General features: G+C 47.0%; 1 protein-coding gene across 15 annotated transcripts in view; it reads left to right on the forward strand.

The window, feature by feature from the left end:
- Positions 1-1,037: 1,037 nt before the first annotated feature.
- The window catches only part of galnt7 (UDP-N-acetyl-alpha-D-galactosamine: polypeptide N-acetylgalactosaminyltransferase 7), a 141,830-nt gene continuing 122,427 nt past the window's right edge, over positions 1,038-20,440 (forward strand). For 3 of the 15 annotated variants that reach the window (XR_015066098.1, XR_015066097.1, XM_085912567.1), the window contains exon 1: positions 1,275-1,606. Coding sequence is in view for 8 of the 15 variants with exons in the window: in XM_085912567.1 (XP_085768693.1) it covers positions 1,487-1,606 (120 nt within the window). In the remaining 7 variants the exon portion in view is untranslated. Of the gene's footprint in view, positions 1,193-1,257; positions 1,607-1,627; positions 2,377-20,440 lie in introns of those variants that run through there. The other 12 variants (XM_085912568.1, XM_085912576.1, XR_015066099.1 and 9 more) reach the window with 10 other exon arrangements.

Here is a 20,440-nt window from a genome sequence, read left to right on the forward strand (position 1 = left end):
TTATACTGTCCGGCAAGGCGGGAACTTATCACATGACCATTTCATACCTGAGGCGGGAACTTGTCACATGACCATTTCGTACCTGAGGCGGGAACTTGTCACATGACCATTTCGTACTTGAGTGTGGGGGGCGGCACCCCCCAGTGTGCGCGTGTGTTGTATTCGTGTTCTGATTGAGCAGTTATGTTTGCATAAAATAATAAAATAATAAAAGAATTGTACATATGAGCATAATATTGTACAGAAATTGTCCACCCTAATAGAACATGTCCACATTGCTGTTGCTCCCTCTTCACAATAAAAATGTCTAACATTTTTCATACCAACAATGCATAAATTATGGGTTTGGGCTCGATTAACTGATTACTAATTGTTTCCATTGATGAAGCAAAATTAGTCAACCATATGGTTGAACATTTTGTGGAAGGCCTCAGGCCCTGAGGCCTAGGGCTTCCCTCAGGGTCCATTAGATATTTTTGGTTGCCTTTTTTTGTTAGGAATGAATGTATTTCAGAAGCTTATTTTTTTACCTTCGAAATATGTCCAACTTTTACTACAATTCTGAATTTGCACAAGTCAAGGGAAATCTGCATGTTGCCCATTTGCTCCTCACTTTGTTCTTGGAGTACTTTTCGGTTACACATTATCTGTCCACTTTGTGCTTTCATTCATTTTTCAAATTCAAGTGGCCATAATGCTTACGTCGCTGTTTCTTATCAGTGCCTTCCCTGCTGCATCATGTGATGCAATGTTATTACGGAGGGACAGTACCTGCTTTGTTGTCACATTTTCTTGTACAGACCTGTATGTAAAATGTGTTATCATGGCATAGTGCTGAGAATTTTCTGTGAACCATATTCTTTACTGTTGGTCATCTGGATCTCTTTTTTTGTGTTTCTGTGTCTGCTAGCTTTAGTTGATGATTTGAGATGTTTTCTAATTGATGGTCAATAAAAGTGATTTGAAAGTTTAAAAAAAAAAAAAAAAAGGCTTGTCCCGCCGGAAATGACGCCACGTCGTCGCCAGATCGTTCGTTGAAGGACGCTGCTATTGATTTGTACCGAGATAGTCCGCTAAATTCGCCACGGTTTATGCGGTCCACGGAGGAAGAGCGTCAGGGCTACGAAGGACCCAGCTTTCGAACCAGCCTTGGAAGACGTAGCCTTCGAATTTGGACTAAGCCATCATCGGCGTAAGTCGATGACGTAGCACCTAGTGTCCTAATTGTGCAAGTTCACACGCTTGTAACCTACGCTCTCGCACTTTGTACACTTCTCCGCGATGTACACTTCAATGAGAACCCTCGGTTATAGTGGAGGTGTTTGGATGGAGCCTAAATGTAAACTAAAGGGCGGGTATTGCAGAAGGAGAATCTTACAACGTAAAAAATGAAACTTGGCCAGTAGCTTCCTGTTCTCTAGACATTACCATCGTCAAACCTTGTGTTGAGGTGTTCGTTTCTAGGCTTTTAGCAAGGTATTCCAAAATGAGATTTAAAGTAGGATTTTTCTTACGGGGTTTATTTGTCATTGCTACGTTTCTCATATTAGCGGTGTTGTGGTCTTCATTAACCAAATTGAGCGCAGGGAATCACTTTGGAGAAAGGGTAAGTAAATGAATTGACGCTCAAATCCCTTCATCCGGAACTCCATCTCTCAGTAATTCCTAAATAAATACAGGTCCAAACCGTCAAAGTGCATCTTGGTCGCGCTTTACAGAATTCACATTTCCCTTTAAATGTAGCACTATACCTAGTAGAGGGCGCCAATTGTAATTTATTATGTGTCAGTTATTTCCCGGTGTGGAAGTTTAATAATAATCCTTATGTGACGTCAGTGGCAAACGCAAATGATCAAACTATATCACCTCCCCAACAATAATGTACTGGATACTCCTTATCCTCTAAATCAAAGAACACCAAAAGTTTTGAGATGTTACACAATTTCTTTCATACTGTGTTGTTTTTATTGATAGGCCATCAGCTGGGTTGGTGTGTTTAGATTAGGTATTTGAATTTACAATGAAAAGGTAAAAATAGCCAATTTTGGTCTCTAAGCAAGTTTAGACTCCTGTGTTTTTTTTATCAGACACATGTTCAACACTTGTTCAAAACTAAACACTTTACCCCGTTAAATAACTACAAAATGGTTATGATGAAACATAGGGTGTGTTCAGACCAGGAAAGTTCTTTAGCTCGCTTGTTTGGTCCGGACCAAAAGCGGACTTAATTATTTTCGTTTGGTGCGGTTCCTATTCAGACTGTACATTTCGCAAGTGAAGTACTGTAAACATCCACACGTGACGATCTGTGTGCCCATTGGACAGCAATGACCAGGGTGGCACACATAGCACAGACCCGGAATTGGAGGAAAACATGTAAGTCCTACGTGTTGCTTTCTGCTGTGCATATTTGTGCTGTTGGTTCGGATCTATGCTGTTTTTATTCACACCTGAAGCAAACCGCACTATAGTTCGTTTGGAAGCAAACTGAGACCACTTGAAAAAGTAGGTCTTAGTCTGTTTCTTTCATCTGCAGCAGGATTCATTTACGTGTATTCACACCTGTACAAAAGGTCCGAACCCTGGTCCGTTTAAAGTGGACAAACAGTCAGGTCTGAATACACCCTATGTCTCCCTATTGCAACACACCAGTTCAATGCAAATTCAATGAAAGCTGCCTCCTAAGGGGTGGGTGCGATTATGTGTGTGTGTGTGTGTGGGGGGGGCAAGATTCGGTGTGGGGTTGTCCCATTACTTATTCAATTTGAAAACTATTTTTTTTTTTTATTACCTGTAACAAAGTTTTTACTTAGTTTTACTTTTTCTTTCACGTGTACAGTAAAGAAGACAAAAATGCATTGATCTTCATCATCGTTACTGCAACCTTATTCCAATTCTGATCAATTAAGTCACTTTCTAGAGCATTAAGAGTCTCCTGTGAATTCACTCTTTTCCTAATTGTATTGTTATTCTCCTGCTGTTCATAGTCAGTATTTAGAGTGGTAAATATTAGCAAGTGATCGCTGATATCAGTGACTAGAATTCCAGTAACAGAATCTCATCAGCTGCATCATTTCTCTCTCTCTCTCTCTCTCTGTCTCTCTCTGTCTCTCTGTCTCTCTCTGTCTCTCTCTCTCTCGATAAGGTTTTGGTCAGGCATGTGGCAGAGGGGGTTGTTAATCACTTTCAGCTGCATTGGTGTTGATGGAATTAACAACAGGTACACTAGAGGGGCAACAACGAGATTCTCCCCAAAACAGGACTGGTTTTGCAGGTGTAGGCCATTTCAAGCTCCTCCCTCTTGATATTTTTGAACAGTTTTTCTACAAGTGTTGGCTTTACCTAGAGTCATTATCACGACTGGGAGCATGAGGGGATTTGTTAACCCTCCTGAAGTTGCGCAGATTGTCAACCTCCTCCAGGATGGCACATCCATGCGTGCTGTTGCAAGAAGATTTGATGTGTCTCCCAGTACAATCTCGAGAGCATGGCGGAGATTTCAGGAGAGAGGCAGTTACATTAGGAGAGCTGGACAGGGGCTTAGACAGTCCTCATCCCATCAGCAGGACCGATATCTGCTGCTTTGTGCAAGGAGGAACAAGTTGAGCACTGCCCTAGCCTTACAAAATGACCTCCAGCAGACTACTGGTGTGAATGTCTCTGCCCAAACAGTCAGAAATAGACTTCACGAGGGTGGCCTCAGGGCACTTCACGAGGGTGGCCTCAGGGCACTTCACGAGGGTGGCCTCGGCACGACGTCCTGTAGTGTGCCCTGTGCTCACTGCTCAGCACAGTGGAGCTCGATTGGCAAGTCCGCCACTGGCGCCCTGTGCTTTTCACGGATGAGAGCAGGTTTACCCTGAGCACCTGTGATAGACGTGAAAGAGTTTGGAGAAGCCAAGGAGAGCGCTATGCTGCCTGCAACATCATTCAGCATGACCGATTCGGTGATGGGTCAGTGATGGTCTGGGGAGGCATTTCCATGGAGGGATGAACAGACCTATACAGGCTAGAGAACCGCAGTCTGACTGCCATTAGGTATCGGGATGAAATCCTTGCACCCATGGTCAGACCCTACGCTGGTGCAGTAGGTCCTGGGTTCCTCCTGATGCACGACATTCCTGAATTCATGTGGCAAGAGTATGCAGACAGTATCTTGAGGATGAAGGAATTGACACAATTGAATGGTCCTCACGATCACTTGATCTAAAGCCGATAGAACACCTCTGGGACATAATGACGCCACCAGGTTGCTCCTCAGACTTTACAGGAGCTCACTGATGCCCTTAGACGGATCTGGGAGGACATACCACAAGACACCATCCGTTGTCTCATTAGGGGCATGCCGCGACGTTGTTAAAGCATGCATACAAGCACGTGGGGGCCACACAAGATATTGAAAATAATTTTCAGTTGCAGAAACTGAATTTAGGTAAAATGGACGAGCCTGCCACATAATTTTTTCACTTTGATTTTTGGGGTGTCTATATACTGAGCCTTTTGTAGGCTGACAACTTTTATTTCCATCAAAAGATGTGTCATCCTTTTGTTCCTGAGACATTAAACTGTCCATATCAGTATAGATATCCCACATTGTTTTTACCATTAAAATCTGATGTGTTTTAAAAGTGTTCCTTTAATTTTGTATTGCAAGTTCATAACCATCCAAGACAAAATCAGTCCCTCTATCATCGTCCGCCATGTTTCTGTCAGCTATTACCGTATTTCTGCACTACAAGGCGCACTGGATTACAAGCCACACCTCCATTGAATTTTTTATTTGAGAAATTATTTCATAAATAGGGCGCACCGGATTAAAAGGCGCATATAATAGAACCTACTGCATCAAACTGGGGTTCACTTGGGTTGCAGTATGCATTCACTAGATGGTGATGCACTAAAGGGAATGTCAACCCAGTCTATGATGTAAAGTCCAGCTCCCTTTTTGTATGAAAGTGATACGGTTTGGCTTCTTACTTGGTCCAGCAACCCCACTCATTTTTTGTGGTCATTAATTTTCTTTAGTTTAAAAGAAACAAGTGAATGCTTGCATTGATGTGTAATGCATTGAATAGCTTCTTAGCTTTGGTGTCTATATGGTGCGGTGACGGGGGGGGGCTCACTGTATGCGCAGCCAAACTTGCTGGGGGGGTGCGTTCACTTTGATTGCCTCCCATTAGGCTTACATGTATGTCATTATATATATATATATATATATATATATATATATAAACACACACACACACACACACCGTAATTTACGGACTATAAATCGCTCAGGAGTATAATTCGCACCAGCCATAAAATGCACAATAAAGTGAAAAAAAACATATATAAGTCGCATCGGAGTATAAGTCGGACTTTTGGGGCAAATTTATTTGTCAAAATCCAACACCAAAAACAGACATGTACCAGCAACAACAGTCTAAACGATATGGTATGCTAACGTGACATATACACAAACGAGAGCTGAGAACGGGCCTGACGTAACATTATTCAAGTAAGTATTACATAAATAACACGTTTATCGAACCATCTGTGTCACTCCAATTCATTAAATCCATTGATCGTGCTTTATGTAAACAATGCCGTATATGCGCAGCGTATGCGCAGCGTCGGACCCGTTGTAAATTGCATTTCTAATTATTCCACAGACCCATATAATGATATAAAGTATATTTCAAATAACTATCATATTACAACAATATTATCAAACCATCTGTGTCACTCCAAATCATTAAATCCTGCCCTTTATGTAAACAACCGCCGCGCGGCACGGGTGACGTCACTTGCAGTTCAAATGACAGTAATTCCTTGCTACATCGCGGTTTCACTACATCGTGGATTTTTGAATTTTGAAAATTTGTGAAAAAAAATCACATGTGTTGCTCCTGAGTATAAGTCCCCCCCCCCACCCAAACTATGACAAAAACCGAGACTTATAGTCCGAAAATTACGGTACTTTTATTGTCATTATTATACAAACCGGATTCAGTTGAAGTTGGGAAATTGTGTAAAATGTAAATAAAAACAAAATACAACTATTTGAAAATCCTTTTCAACCTATATTCAATTGAATACACTACAAACACAACATATTTAATGCTCAAACTCCATCCATCCATCCATCCATTTTCTGAACCGCTTAGTCACCACGGGGGTCGCGGGTGTGCTGGAGCCTATCCCAGCCGTCATCGGGCAGTAGGCGGGGGACACCCTGAACTGGTTGCCAACCAATCGCAGGGCACACAGAGACGAACAACCATTCGCACTCACACCTAGGGAAAATTTGGAGTGCTCAATCGGCCTATCAAGCATGTTTTTGGGATGTGGGAGGAAACCGGAGTGCCCGGAGAAAACCCACGCGAACACGGGGAGAACATGCAAACTCCACACAGGGAGGGCCGGAAGTGGAATCGAACCCGCACCCTCCTAACTGTGAGGCGGACGTGCTACCCAGTGCACCACCGAGCCGCCCTGCTCAAACTCGTAAACTTTATTTTATTTTTCAAATAATATTTGACTCGATTTTCATGGCTGCAACACGTGCAGTAGAAGTTGGGAAAGGGCATGTTTACCACTTCGTTACATCACCTTTCCTTTTAATAATAATTTAATAATTATTTAATTACTAAGAAGTGGAACAGCTTCCGCTTGAGAAGGTAGCCTCCTTTCTTTAGTAGTTCAACCAGGATTCCGCCAGAGCTTTTGTTGTTATTGAGGCTCCTGATTGTACAAACCGGATTCGGTTGAAGTTGGGAAATTGTGTAAAATGTAAATAAAAACAAAATACAATGATTTGAAAATCCTTTTCAACCTAAATTCAATTGAATACACTACAAGGACAACATATGTAATGCTCAAACTCGTAAACTATTTTATTTTTCAAATAATAATTAACTTAAAATTTTATGGCTGCAACACATGCAGTAGAAGTTGGGAAAGGGCATGGTTACCACTTCGTTACATCACCTTTCCTTTTAATAACACTCAATAAACGTTTTGGAAGAGAGGAGACTAATTCTCTTAGCTTCTCATGTGGAATTCTTTCCCATTCTTGCTTGATGAACCGCTTCAGTTGTTCAACAGTCGAGGGTCTTCCCTGTCGGATTTTACGCTTCATAATGCGCCACACATTTTCAATGGGAGACTGGTCTGGACTGCAAGCAGGCCAGGGGAGAACCTGGACTCTTTTACTTCGAAGCCACGCTGTTGTAACACGTCCAGAATGTGGCTTAGCATTATCTTTCTGAAATAAGCATCAGCATCCATGAAAAAGACGTCGCTTGGATGGCATTTTGCTCCCAAATCTGTATGCACTTTTCAGCATTTGTTGCCTTCACCGAAATGTAAGTCACCCATACCATGGGAACTAATACACCCCCATACCATCTCAGATGCTGGCTTTTGAACTTTGCGTTGATAACAATCCGGATGGTCCGCCTCCTCTTTGGTCCAGAGGACACGACGTCCAGTGTTTCCAAAAACTATTTGAAAAGTGAACTCATCAGACCACAAGACACTTTTCCATTGTGCATCAGTCCATTTTACATGAGCTCGGGCCCAGAGAACGGGGCAGCGTTTCTGGATGATGTTCATGAATGGCTTTTGCTTTGCATGGTAGAGTTTTAACCCGCACTTACTGATGTAATGGCGAACTGTATTTACTGACAGTGGTTTGCTGAAGTTTTCCAGAGCCCATTTGGTGATATCCTTTACACACTCATGTCAGTTTCTAAGGCAATGCCGTCTTAGGGATCAAAGGTCATGGTCATTTAGTCTGGGTTTCCGGCTGTGGCGTTTACGTGCAGTGATTTCACCAGATTCTCTGAACCCTTTGATGATATTATGGACCGTAGATGTTGGAATCCCCAAATTCCTTGCAATTTTGGAAAATTTTGAGTTTTAATTTTTATCCTTGCTTGTGAATGACTAAGCATGTTTGGGGAGGCTCCTTTTATACCCAATCATGGTACCCACCTGTTCCCAATTAGCCTAATCACACGTGGGATGTTCCAAATAGGTGTTTGATGAGCTTTTCTCAGCTTTCTCAGTATTTTTTGCCACCTTTCCCAACTTCTACTGGACATGTTGCAGTCTTGAGATTCTAAGTTACCGTAATTTTTGGACTATAAGTCGCATTTTTTTCTTAGTTTGGGTGGAGTGGGCACTTTTCACAAATTTTCCAAAGAAAAAAAAAAAAAGGAAACCGTGATAAACAAACCGTAATGTAGCAAGGGATTGCTGTAATTTGAATTTCAAGTGACGTCAGCGGCTTAGCGGTTGTTTACATAAAAGACAAAGATTCCATCATGGGATGACGAAGATGACGGAGGGCCCCACGTACTACCGGCATCATTAGCGGCTTTGTTTGTAAGTGACACGGAGGACAAAGAGTTTGAAGGATTTAATGATTTGGAGTGACACAGGTTTGAAAAACTATTATGGCTTTTACACACGCCCGGTCCTACTCGACGGAGCTCTATTTCACCTCCGTGGATGGAAGTCGGGGGCCGGTGCTCAGCCGGGTGGCTGTCCGGGGACAGTAGATGGGGCTAGGACATACATGGCTTTTACGCACGCCCGTTCCTACTCTACGGAGCTCTCTTCCACCTCCGTGGATAGAAGTCAGGGGCCGGTGCTCGGCCGGGTGGCTGTCCGGGGACGGTGGATGGGGCTCGGACATGGCTTTTACGCAAGCCCGCTCCTATTCTATGGAGCTCTCTTCCACGTCCGTGGCTGGAAGTTCAGTAGTTGTTGCCTCGTTGAACTCTTGTTTTGTTAAATAAAGAGCCGTTTACCAAACCCACGTCTTTGCTTGTACTTTGTTAACGCTACAATATAGTTGCTTAAAATGGATTACATTCGACTGCTGAGATCTACGAACCGTACAGTGAGTAACTGCTGTGTGCTCGTGTTCACTGAGACTTGGTTGAATGTCAACATTCCGGACTCTGCTGTGCAACTGGAGCAGCTGGCGTGCTATCGAGCCGACCGGGCCATTGTAAAAGGGGGAAAATCACGTGGAGGAGGACTGTGTCTACATCCGTGACAAATGGTGCCGGGACTCTGTAGTTGTACGCAGACACTGCTCGCCACTGGCGGAGTTTGTGATCATTAAGTGCCGTCCTTTTTATCTGCCAAGGGAAATTACTGCGATTTTGCTAGTCGCGGTCTACATCCTGCCTTCCAACGTTGGAAGCGACAGGATCACGGCCCTTAGTGAACTGTACCAGGCTGTCAGTGATCAGCAGACGGCGCACCCTGACGGTTTCACCATCTTTGCTGGGGATTTTAATCATGCTGACCTGAAGTCTGTCTTTCCCAAGCTGTACCAGCATGTTAATTTTCCAACACGTGGTGACAGCTTCCTGGACCTGGTCTACACTGCACATAACGGAGCTTTCAATGCCACCCACCTCCCCCACATTGGACTTTCTGACCACATCACTGTTATGCTTATGCCCGCGTACAGACAAAGAGTGAGAGCTTCCAGGCCGGTTCGCAAGCGGATAAGAGTGGCCTCTGATGCTCTTCGAGACTGTTTTGGCACTACAGACTGGGAAATGTTTAAGCAGGCAGCCACTTGCAACATTCAGACGGACATTGAGGAGTATACTGACTCTGTGACCTCTAACATCGCGAAGTGCATTGATGATGTGACCCTCACATAATACATCGTCACTCGGGCTAACTGGAAGCCATGGCTGACAGGGGCTGTCCTCGGGCTGCTGAGGGCCAGAGACAAATTTTACAGGCCTGGGGATGAAGCGGGCATGAGATCAGCTAGGGCGAACCTGTCGCGGGGCATCAAGGATGCGAAAAAGGCGTTCTCTTCCAAGATTACTGCCCACTTCAAAGACAGCAGGGATGCACGGAGCCTGTGGCAAGGCATTCAGACCATCACGGACTACAATCCCACGCCGCAGAGCTGTTAGGGCAACGTCCCTCTGCTCAACGAACTGAACCACTTCTTTGCTCGCTTCGACGCTTAGTACAGCACTTGCCCGCTGAAGATCCCTCCCCCTCCGAACGAGCAGCCCCTGTGCCTCTCAGCCGTTAGCGTTAGGAGGGCGCTTGCCGCTATCAACACCCGTAAGGCGGCGGGCCCGGACAACATCCCGGGTCGAGCGCTGAAGGACTGCGCTGAGAAGCTCATGGATGTCTTCACGGACATCTTTAACATTTCCCTGCAGCAGGCCGTCGTCCCGTCATGTTTCAAGGCTGCCACCATCATACCTGTGCCGAAAAATCCTGCTCCTTCCTGCTTCAATGACTACCGCCCTGTGGCACTGACACCCATCGTCATGAAGTGCTTTGAGCGGCTTGTCATGGCGCACATCAGATCTATTCTTCCCCCCACCATAGACCCTTTCCAGTTTGCGTACCGAGCCAATCGGTCCTCTGAGGATGCCGTCTGCTCTGCCCTCCACTCTGCCCTCACCCTGCCCTCACCCACCTGGAGAACAGAGACTCGTATGTGAGATTGCTGTGTGTGGACTTCAGTTCTGCATTCAACACTGTTGTTTCACAGCGTCTCATCTGCAAACTCGACAAGCTGTGCCTCAGTAACCTCCCTTTGCAACTGGCTACTGGACTTCCTCTGTCAGAGGCCTCAGGTAGTACGTGTTGGCGACACTGTCTCCAGCAGCATCACGCTGAGCACGTGGGCCCCTCAAGGCTGCGTGCTCAGTCCGCTGCTCTTCACCCTGCTGATGCATGACTGCACTGCAACCTACAGCAGTAACCGCGTGTTGAAATATGCCGACGACGCAACTGTGGTGGGTCTCATCACCGGTGGTGACGAGACTCAATACAGATCGGAGATCGACCTTCTGGCCACGTGGTGCAGGGACAACAACCTCCTGCTGAACGTCAGCAAGACCAAGGAGATTGTTGTTGACTTCCGGAAGGGTCTCACCCAACGCCTGCCGCTGACCATCGACAGTGCTGTGGTGGAGAGAATGAGCAGCACCAGATTCCCGGGGGTGCACATGTGGACCACCAACACTGCGTCGCTGGCGAAGAAAGCTCAGCGTCGCCTGTACTTTCTGCAGAAACTCAGGCAAGCAAGTGCTCCTCCTGCCATCATGACCACATTCTACCGTGGCACCATTGAGAGCGCCCTCTCCAGTTGTATCATTGTTTGGGGTAGTAGCTGCACTGAATACAACATGAAGGCCCTAGTGAACACAGGTAGTAAGATCATTGGGGCTTCACTCCCCTCCCTGAAGGACATTTACACCTCCCGTCTCACCCGCACGGCGACCGCGAGTGTGTGATGTGAGTCACCCCGCTCACTCTTTGTTTGATCTTCTGTCCTCTGGGAAGAGGTAGAAATGCCTGCGCTCCCGCACCACCAGACTCACCAACAGCTTCATACTCCAAGCTGTCAGGATCCTGAATTGTCTCCACCCTCGGCTGCATGACGTCCTGTTCTTTTGCGCTATATTCTGGCTGTCTGCTGTATGCACGCTTGCTCCATTTTGCTCCTTTTATTTGTCTATTTATTTATTTTTTATTGTTTATTTATTGGGTTATTTGCTTATTACTTATTCATCGCGTTATTACTTATTCATCTATTCATTTTTACTCTTTGTGCTATTTGCTTGTATGTGTTGTGTAATGTGTCTAGTCACCGTGGGACGTGGGAAACGTAATTTCGATCTCTGTGTGTGTCTTAACATGTAAAGAAATTGACAATAAAGCAGACTTTGACTTTGATGTACTAGATATGTGAAATAACGACGAGGCTGACGACAGGGCGCACGCGTGGCGTTGACAAAGGACGAGAAATTTGATCGATGGATTTAATGATTTGGAGTGACACAGATGGTTTGATAATGTTATTCGAAATGTATATCTATATATCGTTATATGGGTCTGTGGAATAATTAGAAATGCAACTTACGAGTCCGACGTCAACAGCACATATGCGGCGCATACGTGTCATTGTTTGCATAAAGGACGATCAATGGATTTAATGAATTGAAATGACACAGATGGTTTTGTAAACGTGTTATTTATGTAATAGTTAATGGAAAAACTCTGAATGTTACGTTTTGCAACCGATTCAACCCATTCCAACTTTCAATTGTTTATTACTTGCCTACCCATTCCACACCTTCCCACTTCCCGAAATTTTCAAAATTGAAATTCAACCAAATTCTCGAAAATTTCATTTTTCTACTCTAATTTCTATATTTTCCTACCGATTCAACCCATTCCAACTTTCAGCGTTTCATCTTTTGCCTACCTATTCCACAACTTCCCACTTACCAAAAATTCCATACTTTCAAATTTGAAATTCGACCAAATTCTAAAAAATTTGGTTTTTCCCTTCTAATTTTTACATTTTTCAACCGATTCAACCCATTCCAACTTTCAATTGTAACCATCCATCCATCCATTTTCTGAACCGCTTAGTCCCCACGGGGGTCGCGGGCGTGCTGGAGCCTATCCCAGCCGTCATCGGGCAGTAGGCGGGAGACACCCTGAACTGGTTGCCAACCAATCGCAGGGCACACAGAGACCAACAACCATTCGCACTCGCACTCACACCTACGGACAATTTGGAGTGCTCAATCGGCCTACCAAGCATGTTTTTGGGATGTGGGAGGAAACCGGAGTGCCCGGAGAAAACCCACGCGGACACGGGGAGAACATGCAAACACCACACAGGGAGGGCCGGAGGTGGAATCGAACCCGCACCCTCCTAACTGTGAGGCGGACGTGCTACCCAGTGCACCACCGAGCCACCCTCTTTCAATTGTAATTCAAAATTTTCAAATCTGAAATTCGACCAAATTCTCAAAATTTTCGTTTTTCTACTCTAATTTCTACGTTTTTCAACCGATTCAACCCATTCCAAGTTTCAATTGTAAATCCAAATTTGAAATTCGACCGAATTCTCCAAAACTTCAACCGATTCAACCCATTGCAACTTTAAAATAAACCGGAAGTGACCTCAGGTAACCCGAAAGTGCCCCTTATCAAACCGGAAGTGACCCAATAAAGCGGAAGTGACCCCAAATAAACCGGAAGTGACCTCAGCTAAACCAGAAGTGGCCTAAATTGAACCGGAATTTAACCAAATAAACCGGAAGTGATCCCAGCTAAACTGGAAGTTACCCCAACTAAACCAGAAGTGACCCAAATCAAACCGAATTTTTTATATATAATTATCTTTTTTGTGCTGAACGCAAAAAGCATTCCTTACGATTTCTTCAGCTTCTTTGCCTTCACACGCAATTTCTCCAAAATCTCAATTGTAATTCCTTCTTCGCCTTCACCTTCATCTTCTTCCGCTTATCCGGGGTCGGGTCGCGGGGGCAGCAGCTTTAGGAGGGACTCCCAGACCTCCCTCTCCCCAGCCACTTCCTCCAGCTCATCCCGGGGGATCCCAAGGCGTTCCCAGGCCAGCCGAGAGACAAAGTCTCTCTCCAGCGCGTCCTGGGTCGACCCCGGGGTCTCCTACCGGTGGGACATGCCCGGAACACCTCCCTAGGGAGGCGTCCAGGAGGCATCCTGATGAGATGCCCGAGCCACCTCATCTGGCTCCTCTCAACGTGGAGGAGCAGCGGCTCTACTCCGAGTCTCTCCCGGATGACCGAGCTTCTCACCCTATCTCTAAGGGAGAGCCCGGACACCCTGCGGAGGAAACTCATTTCAGCCGCTTGTATCCTGGATCTCGTTCTTTCGGTCACAACCCATAGCTCGGGACCATAGGTGAGGGTAGGAGCGTAGATCGACCGGTAAATCGAGAGCTTTGCCATTTGGCTCAGCTCTCTCTTCACCACGACGGACCGGTACAGAGTCTGCATTACTGCCGACGCTGCACCGATCCGCCTGTCGATCTCGCGCTCCATCCTGCCCTCACTCGTGAACAAGACCCCAAGATACTTGAACTCCTCCACTTGGGGCAGGATCTCATCCCCGATCCGGAGAGGGCATTCCACCCTTTTCCGACCGAGGACCATGGACTCGGATTTGGAGGTGCTGACCCTCCCACTCGGCTGCGAACCGCTCCAGTGAGAGCTGGAGATCACGGACTGAAGAAGCCAACAGCACCACGTCATCTGCAAAAAGCAGTGACGCGATGCTGAGGTCCCCAAACCGGACCCCCTCAACGCCTCGGCTGCGCCTAGAAATTCTGTCCATAAAAATTATGAACAGAATCGGTGACAAAGGGCAGCCTAGGCGGAGACCAACCCTCACTGGGAACGAATCCGACTTACTGCCGGAAATGCGGACCAAACTCTGGCATCGGTGATACAGGGACCGAACCGCCCTTATCAGTTGGCTCGGCACCCCGTACTCCCGAAGCACCCCCCAGAGAACCTCCCGAGGGACACGGTCGAACGCCTTCTCCAAGTCCACAAAACACATGTGGACTGGTTGGGCGAACTCCCATGCACCCTCGAGGATCCTGCCGAGGGTGTAGAGCTGCTCCACTGTTCCACGGCCAGGACGAAAGCCACACTGCTCCTCCTGAATCCAAGGTTCGACCTCCCGACGGATCCTCCTCTCCAGCACCCCTGAATAGACCTTACCAGGGAGGCTGAGGAGTGTGATTCCCCTGTAATTGGAATTCTTAAAGAGGGGAACCACCACCCCAGTCTGCCAATCCAGAGGCACCGTCCCTGATGTCCACGCAATGTTGTAGAGGCGTGTCAGCCATGACAGCCCCACAACATCCAGGGCCTTTAAGAACTCCGGGCGGATCTCATCCACCCCCGGGGCCTTGCCACCGAGGAGTTTTTTAACTACCTCAGTGACTTCGACCTCCGAGATTGGAGAGTCCGCCTCAGAGTCCCCAGGCCCTGCTTCCACAATGGAAGGCGTGTCGGTGGAATTGAGGAGGTCTTCGAAGTATTCCCCCCACCGACTCACGACATCCCGAGTCGAGGTCAGCAGCACACCATCTCCACTGTAAACAGTGTTGACCGTGCACTGCTTCCCCCTCCTGAGACGCCGGATGGTGGACCAGAATTTCCTCGAAGCCGTCCGGAAGTCATTCTCCATGGCCTCGCCAAACTCCTCCCACGCCCGAGTTTTTGCCTCAGCAACCGCCGAAGCCACGTTCCGCTTGGCCATCCGGTACAGCAGCTCCGGTCGGCTGCCTCAACAATGGAGGCGCGGAACAAGGTCCACTCGGACTCAATGTCCCCCGCCTCCCCCGGGACGTGGAAAAAGCTCTGCCGGAGGTGGGAGTTGAAGCTCTTCCTGACAGGGGATTCTGACAGACGTTCCCAGCAGACCCTCACAGAGCGTTTGGGCCTGCCAGGTCGGACCGGCATCTTCCCCCACCATCGGAGCCAACCCACCACCAGGTGGTGATCAGTTGACAGCTCCGCCCCTCTCTTCACCCGAGTATCCAAAACATGCGGCCGCAAATCCGATGACACGACTACAAGGTCGATCAACGAACTGCGGCCTAGGGTGTCTTGGTGCCAAGTGGACACATGGACACCCTTATGCTTGAACATGGTGTTCATTATAGAAAATCCGTGTCGAGCACAGAATTCCAATAATAGAACACCGCTCGGGTTCAGATCGGGGGGGGGCCGTTCCTCCCAATCACGCCCTTCCAGGTCTCACTGTCATTGCCCACGTGAGCATTGAAGTCACCCAGTAGAACGATGGAGTCCCCAGAAGGAGCGCTCTCCAGCACTTCCTCCAGTGCTGGAGAGCAGAGTGCCTGCTCGACGCCTCTCACCGTGGGCAACTCCAGAGTGGAAGAGAGTCCAGCCCCTCTCGAGAGGGCTTGTACCAGAGCCCAAACTATGTGTGGAGGCAAGTCCGACTATGTCTAGTCGGAACCTTTCTGCCTCACACACCAGCTCGGGCTCCTTTCCAGCCAGAGAGGTAACATTCCATGTCCCTAGAGCCAGCCTCTGCAACTGGGGATCGGACCGCCAAGGTTCTCCCCGCCTTTGGCCGCCACCCAGCTCACCTTGCACCCGACCCCTATGGCCCCTCCTACAGGTGGTGAGCCCATTGGAAGGGGGACCCACGTTTTCTTTTCGGGCTATGCCCGACCGGACCCCATGAGCGAAGGCCCGGCCACCAGGCGCTCGCCTTCGAGCCCCGCCTCCAGGCCTGGCTCCAGAGAGGGGCCCCGGTGACCCGCGTCCGGGCGAGGGAAAACGACATCCATTTATTGTAATCATCATCAGGGGTCTTCTGAGCCATGCTTTGTCTGGCCCCTCACCTAGGACCCTTCTGCCATGGGTGACCCTACCAGGGGCATGAAGCCCCAGACAACATGGCTCCTAGGATCATAGGGGCACGCAAACCCCTCCACCACGATAAGGTGACGACTCACGGAGGGGCAATTGTAATTCCAAATTTTCAAATTTGAAATTCAACCAAATTCTCCCAAATTTCGTTTTTCTACTCTAATTTCTACATTTTTCAACCGATTCAACTTGTTTCAACATCATTCTGCAGCATTCTGCAAGTATTTATTCAACTTCACCTTCACACGCATTTCTTCAGGAATTGCAAATCTAATCTTACCTATTACCCAACTTCCCACTTATCATAAATTCCACATATGAAATTCCACCAAATTCTCCAAAATTCCATTTTTCACCACTAATTTCTACATTTTTCAACCGATTCAACCCATTCCAACTTTATTTACCTTATGCTTGCCATATTCACCCCCTTCACCCCCACTTCCACTATGCTTACACAATTCAACCCTTGACCCCCACTTCCAGTGTGGTGTCCATCTTGGATTGACCCTATAGTGACCCCAATGAATCCTGAATGAACTGGACGTGCTTCAAATCAAACCAGAAGTGACCCCAAATAAACCGGAAGTGATATCAGGTAAACCGGAAGTTCACCCTTATTAAACCAGAAGTGATCCAAATAGACCAGAAGTGGCCTTTTTAAACCGGAAGTGACCCCTCATAAACCGGAAGTGACCTCAGCTAAACCAGAAGCGGTCTAAATTGAACCGGAAGTGACCTCAGCTTAACCGGAAGTGACCCCGTATAAACCAGAAGTGCCCTAATCAAACCGGAATATTTATATATAATTATCATTTTTTGGCGCTTAACGAAAAAAGTATTCCCTGAGATTTTTTTCAGCTTCTTTGCCTTCACACGCAATTTCTTCAGAAATTGCATTTTCTAGTTTGACATTTGTATTCGTTGTGGTCAACAAGTGGCAGGCCTCCATGCTGTTGCAGTCCACAGAAATGCCTTTGGAATTAAGGAAGGCAACTACCTGATGCTCTCCCCTTCGCTCTCATCGGGTGTCACAGCATGGTTATAGGACCGGGGTAGGATATGAACCACCATAACGATCACGTGGTTCATCCTCGTGTACTGCTCGAGGTACGCGACTCTGCTTTGCAGGTGAAAATGTGCTTATCTTTCTCCTCGCATAGTAAGCGCTTTCACCTCCCCAACCATTATCCTCTCGGTTCTTTTTTCCCCATCAGAGATATCCTTAATAAGAGTCTCAAGCGAGTGTTTAAGGTCGCTGATATACCCCCATGAATGGATTTGACTTTGGTCCCATTGCTCAGGTTTGATAGTTTGGATACGTCAGTCAGGAAGTGAGAAAAAGAAGTGGCAGGCACTCACAACTTGCTTGTGAAAGGAATTAAGTTGACATAGATATGGTTCTCATTAAACAAATTATACATAGTATCATCAAACCATATGCAAACTGTCATTCTAAACAGGAAGATTTCCCCCGAAAAATAAAATTTGTAAAAGAAATACCATCCATCCATTTTCTGTACCGCTTTGTCCCCACGGGGGTCGCAGGCGTGCTGGAGCCTATTTCAGCAGTCATCGGGCAGTAGGCGGGGGGCAGTCTGAACTGGTCGTCAGCCAATTGCAGAGTACACAAAGAGGAACAACCATATGAACTCACACTCACACATAGGGTCAATTTGGAGTGCTCAATCGACCTACCAAACATGTTTTTGGGGTGTGGGAGGAAACTGGAGTGCCCGGAGAAAATCCACGTGGACACAGGGAGAACATGCAAACGCCGCAGAGGGAGGGCCGGAGGTGGAATCGAACCCGCAACCTCCTAACTGTGAGGCGGCCTTGCTACCCAGTGTGCCATCAAGCCGGACTTTTTATTTGTTTTTCATGTTCACTCACGACCAACTGGTTGTCTGCTTCCCCAGTTTTCTAAAATCTTAGAGAAACTCTTTTGATGGAAATAAAAGTTTCCAGCCTACAGTGGGCTCAGTATATAGACACCCCAAAAATCAAAGTGAAAAAATGATGTGGCAGGCTCGTCCATTTTGCCTAAATTCAATTTCTGCAATTCAAAACTCTTTTCAATATCTTGTGTAGCCCCCACATGCTTGTATGCATGCTTGACAACGTCACGGCATGCTCCTAATGAGACGACGGATGGCGTCTTGTGGGATGTCCTCACATCTGTCTAAGGGCATCAGTGAGCTCCTGCAAAGTCTAACAAGCAACCTGGCGGTATCTGATGGACCGAAACATTATGTCCCAAAGGTGTTCTATTGGGTTTAGATCAGGTGATCATGAGGGCCATTCAATTGCGTCATATCCTTCATCCTCCAGATACTGTCTGCATACTCTTGCCACATGAGGCCAGGAATGGCGTGGATCAGGATGAACCCAGGACCTACTGCACCAGCGTAGGGTCTGACCATGGGTGCAAGGATTTCATCCCGATACCTAATGGCAGTCAGACTGCCATTCTCTAGCCTGTAGAGGTCTGTTCGTCCCTCCATGGAAATGCCTTCCCAGACCATCACTGACCCACCACCGAACCGGTCATGCTGAATGATGTTGCAGGCAGCATAGCGCTCTCCTTGGCTTCTCCAGACCCTTTCACGTCTATCACAGGTGCTCAGGGTAAACCTGCTCTCATCTGTGAAAAGCACAGGGCGCCAGTGGCGGACTTGCCAATTCTGGTGTTCTATGGCAAATGCCAATCGATCTCCACGGTGCTGAGTAGTGAGCATAGGGCACACTACAAGACGTCGTGCCCTGAGGCCACCCTCGTGAAGTCTGTTTCTGACTTTGGGCTAAAACATTCACACCAGTAGCCTGCTGAAGGTCATTCTGTAGGGCTTGGGCAGTGCTCGACCTGTTCCTCCTTGCACAAAGCAGCAGATATCGGTCCTGCTGATGGAATGAGGACCGTCTACGGCCCTGTCCAGCTCTCCTAGAGTAACTGCCTGTCTCTTGTAATCTCCTCCATGGTTTGGAGATTGTACTGGGAGACACATCAAATCTTCTTGCAACAGCACGCATGGATGTGTCATCTTGGAGGAGTTGGACAATCTGCACATCTTCAGGAGGGTTAACAAATCCCCTCATGCTCCCAGTCGTGATAATGACTCTAGGCAAAGCCAACACTTGTGGAAAAACTGTTAAAAAAGATCAAGAGGGAGGAACTTGAAATGGCCTTCACCTGTAAAACCAGTCCTGTTTTGGGGACCATCTCGTTGTTGCTCCTTTAGTGTACCTTTAGTGTAAGTACATCAACACCAATGCAGCTGAAAGTGATTAACAACCCCCTCTGCCACGTGCCTGACCAAAACCTTATCAGAAAAGTGTACTGTAATATACAAAAATCTGCGATGTAGTGAAACCGCGATAAACGAACCGCGATGTAGCAAGGGATTATTGTCATTTGAATTGCAAGTGACGTCACCCGTGCCGCGCGGCGGTTGTTTACATAAAAGGCAAAGGATTCAATCACGGGATGACGAAGATGACGAAGGGCCCCACGTACTACCGGCATTATTAGCGGCTTTGTTGGTAAGTGACACGGAGGATGAAGAGTTTGAAGGATTTAATGATTTGGAGTGACACAGAAAGTTTGAAAAACAATTATGGCTTTTACGCACGCCCGGTCCTTCTCGACGGGAGCGCTCTTTCACCTCCGTGGATGGAAGTTGGGGGCCGGCGCTCGGCCGGGTGGCTGAGCCGGGGACGGTGGATGGGGCTCGGACATGGCTTTTACGCAGGCCCGGTCCTATTTATGGAGCTCTCTTCACCTCCGTGGCTGGAAGTTAAGTAGTTGTTGGCTCGTTGAACTCTTATTTTGTTAAATAAAGAGCCGTTTACCAAACCCATGTCTTTCCTGATACTTTGTTAACGCTACAATATCATTATATACTAGATCTCTGCGAGGAATTTGATTGATGGATTTAATGACAGATGGTTTGATAATATTGTTGTTATAGAAACACACGTCTTTCCTGGTCCTTTGTTAACGCTACAATATAGTCATATACTAGATCTCTGCAGCGCACGCGCGGCGTTGTTGACATAAAGAACGAGGAATTTGATCGATGGATTTAATGATTTAGAGTGACATAGATGGTTTGATAATATTGTTGTGATAAAAACCCACGTCTTTCCTGGTACTTTGTTAATGCTACAACATAGTTATATACTAGATCTCTGCAGCGCAC

Source organism: Syngnathus leptorhynchus, chromosome 5 (genome assembly GCF_054491065.1).
Source record: "Syngnathus leptorhynchus isolate UIUO chromosome 5, UIUO_Slep, whole genome shotgun sequence".
NCBI classification, from domain to species: Eukaryota; Metazoa; Chordata; class Actinopteri; order Syngnathiformes; family Syngnathidae; genus Syngnathus; species Syngnathus leptorhynchus.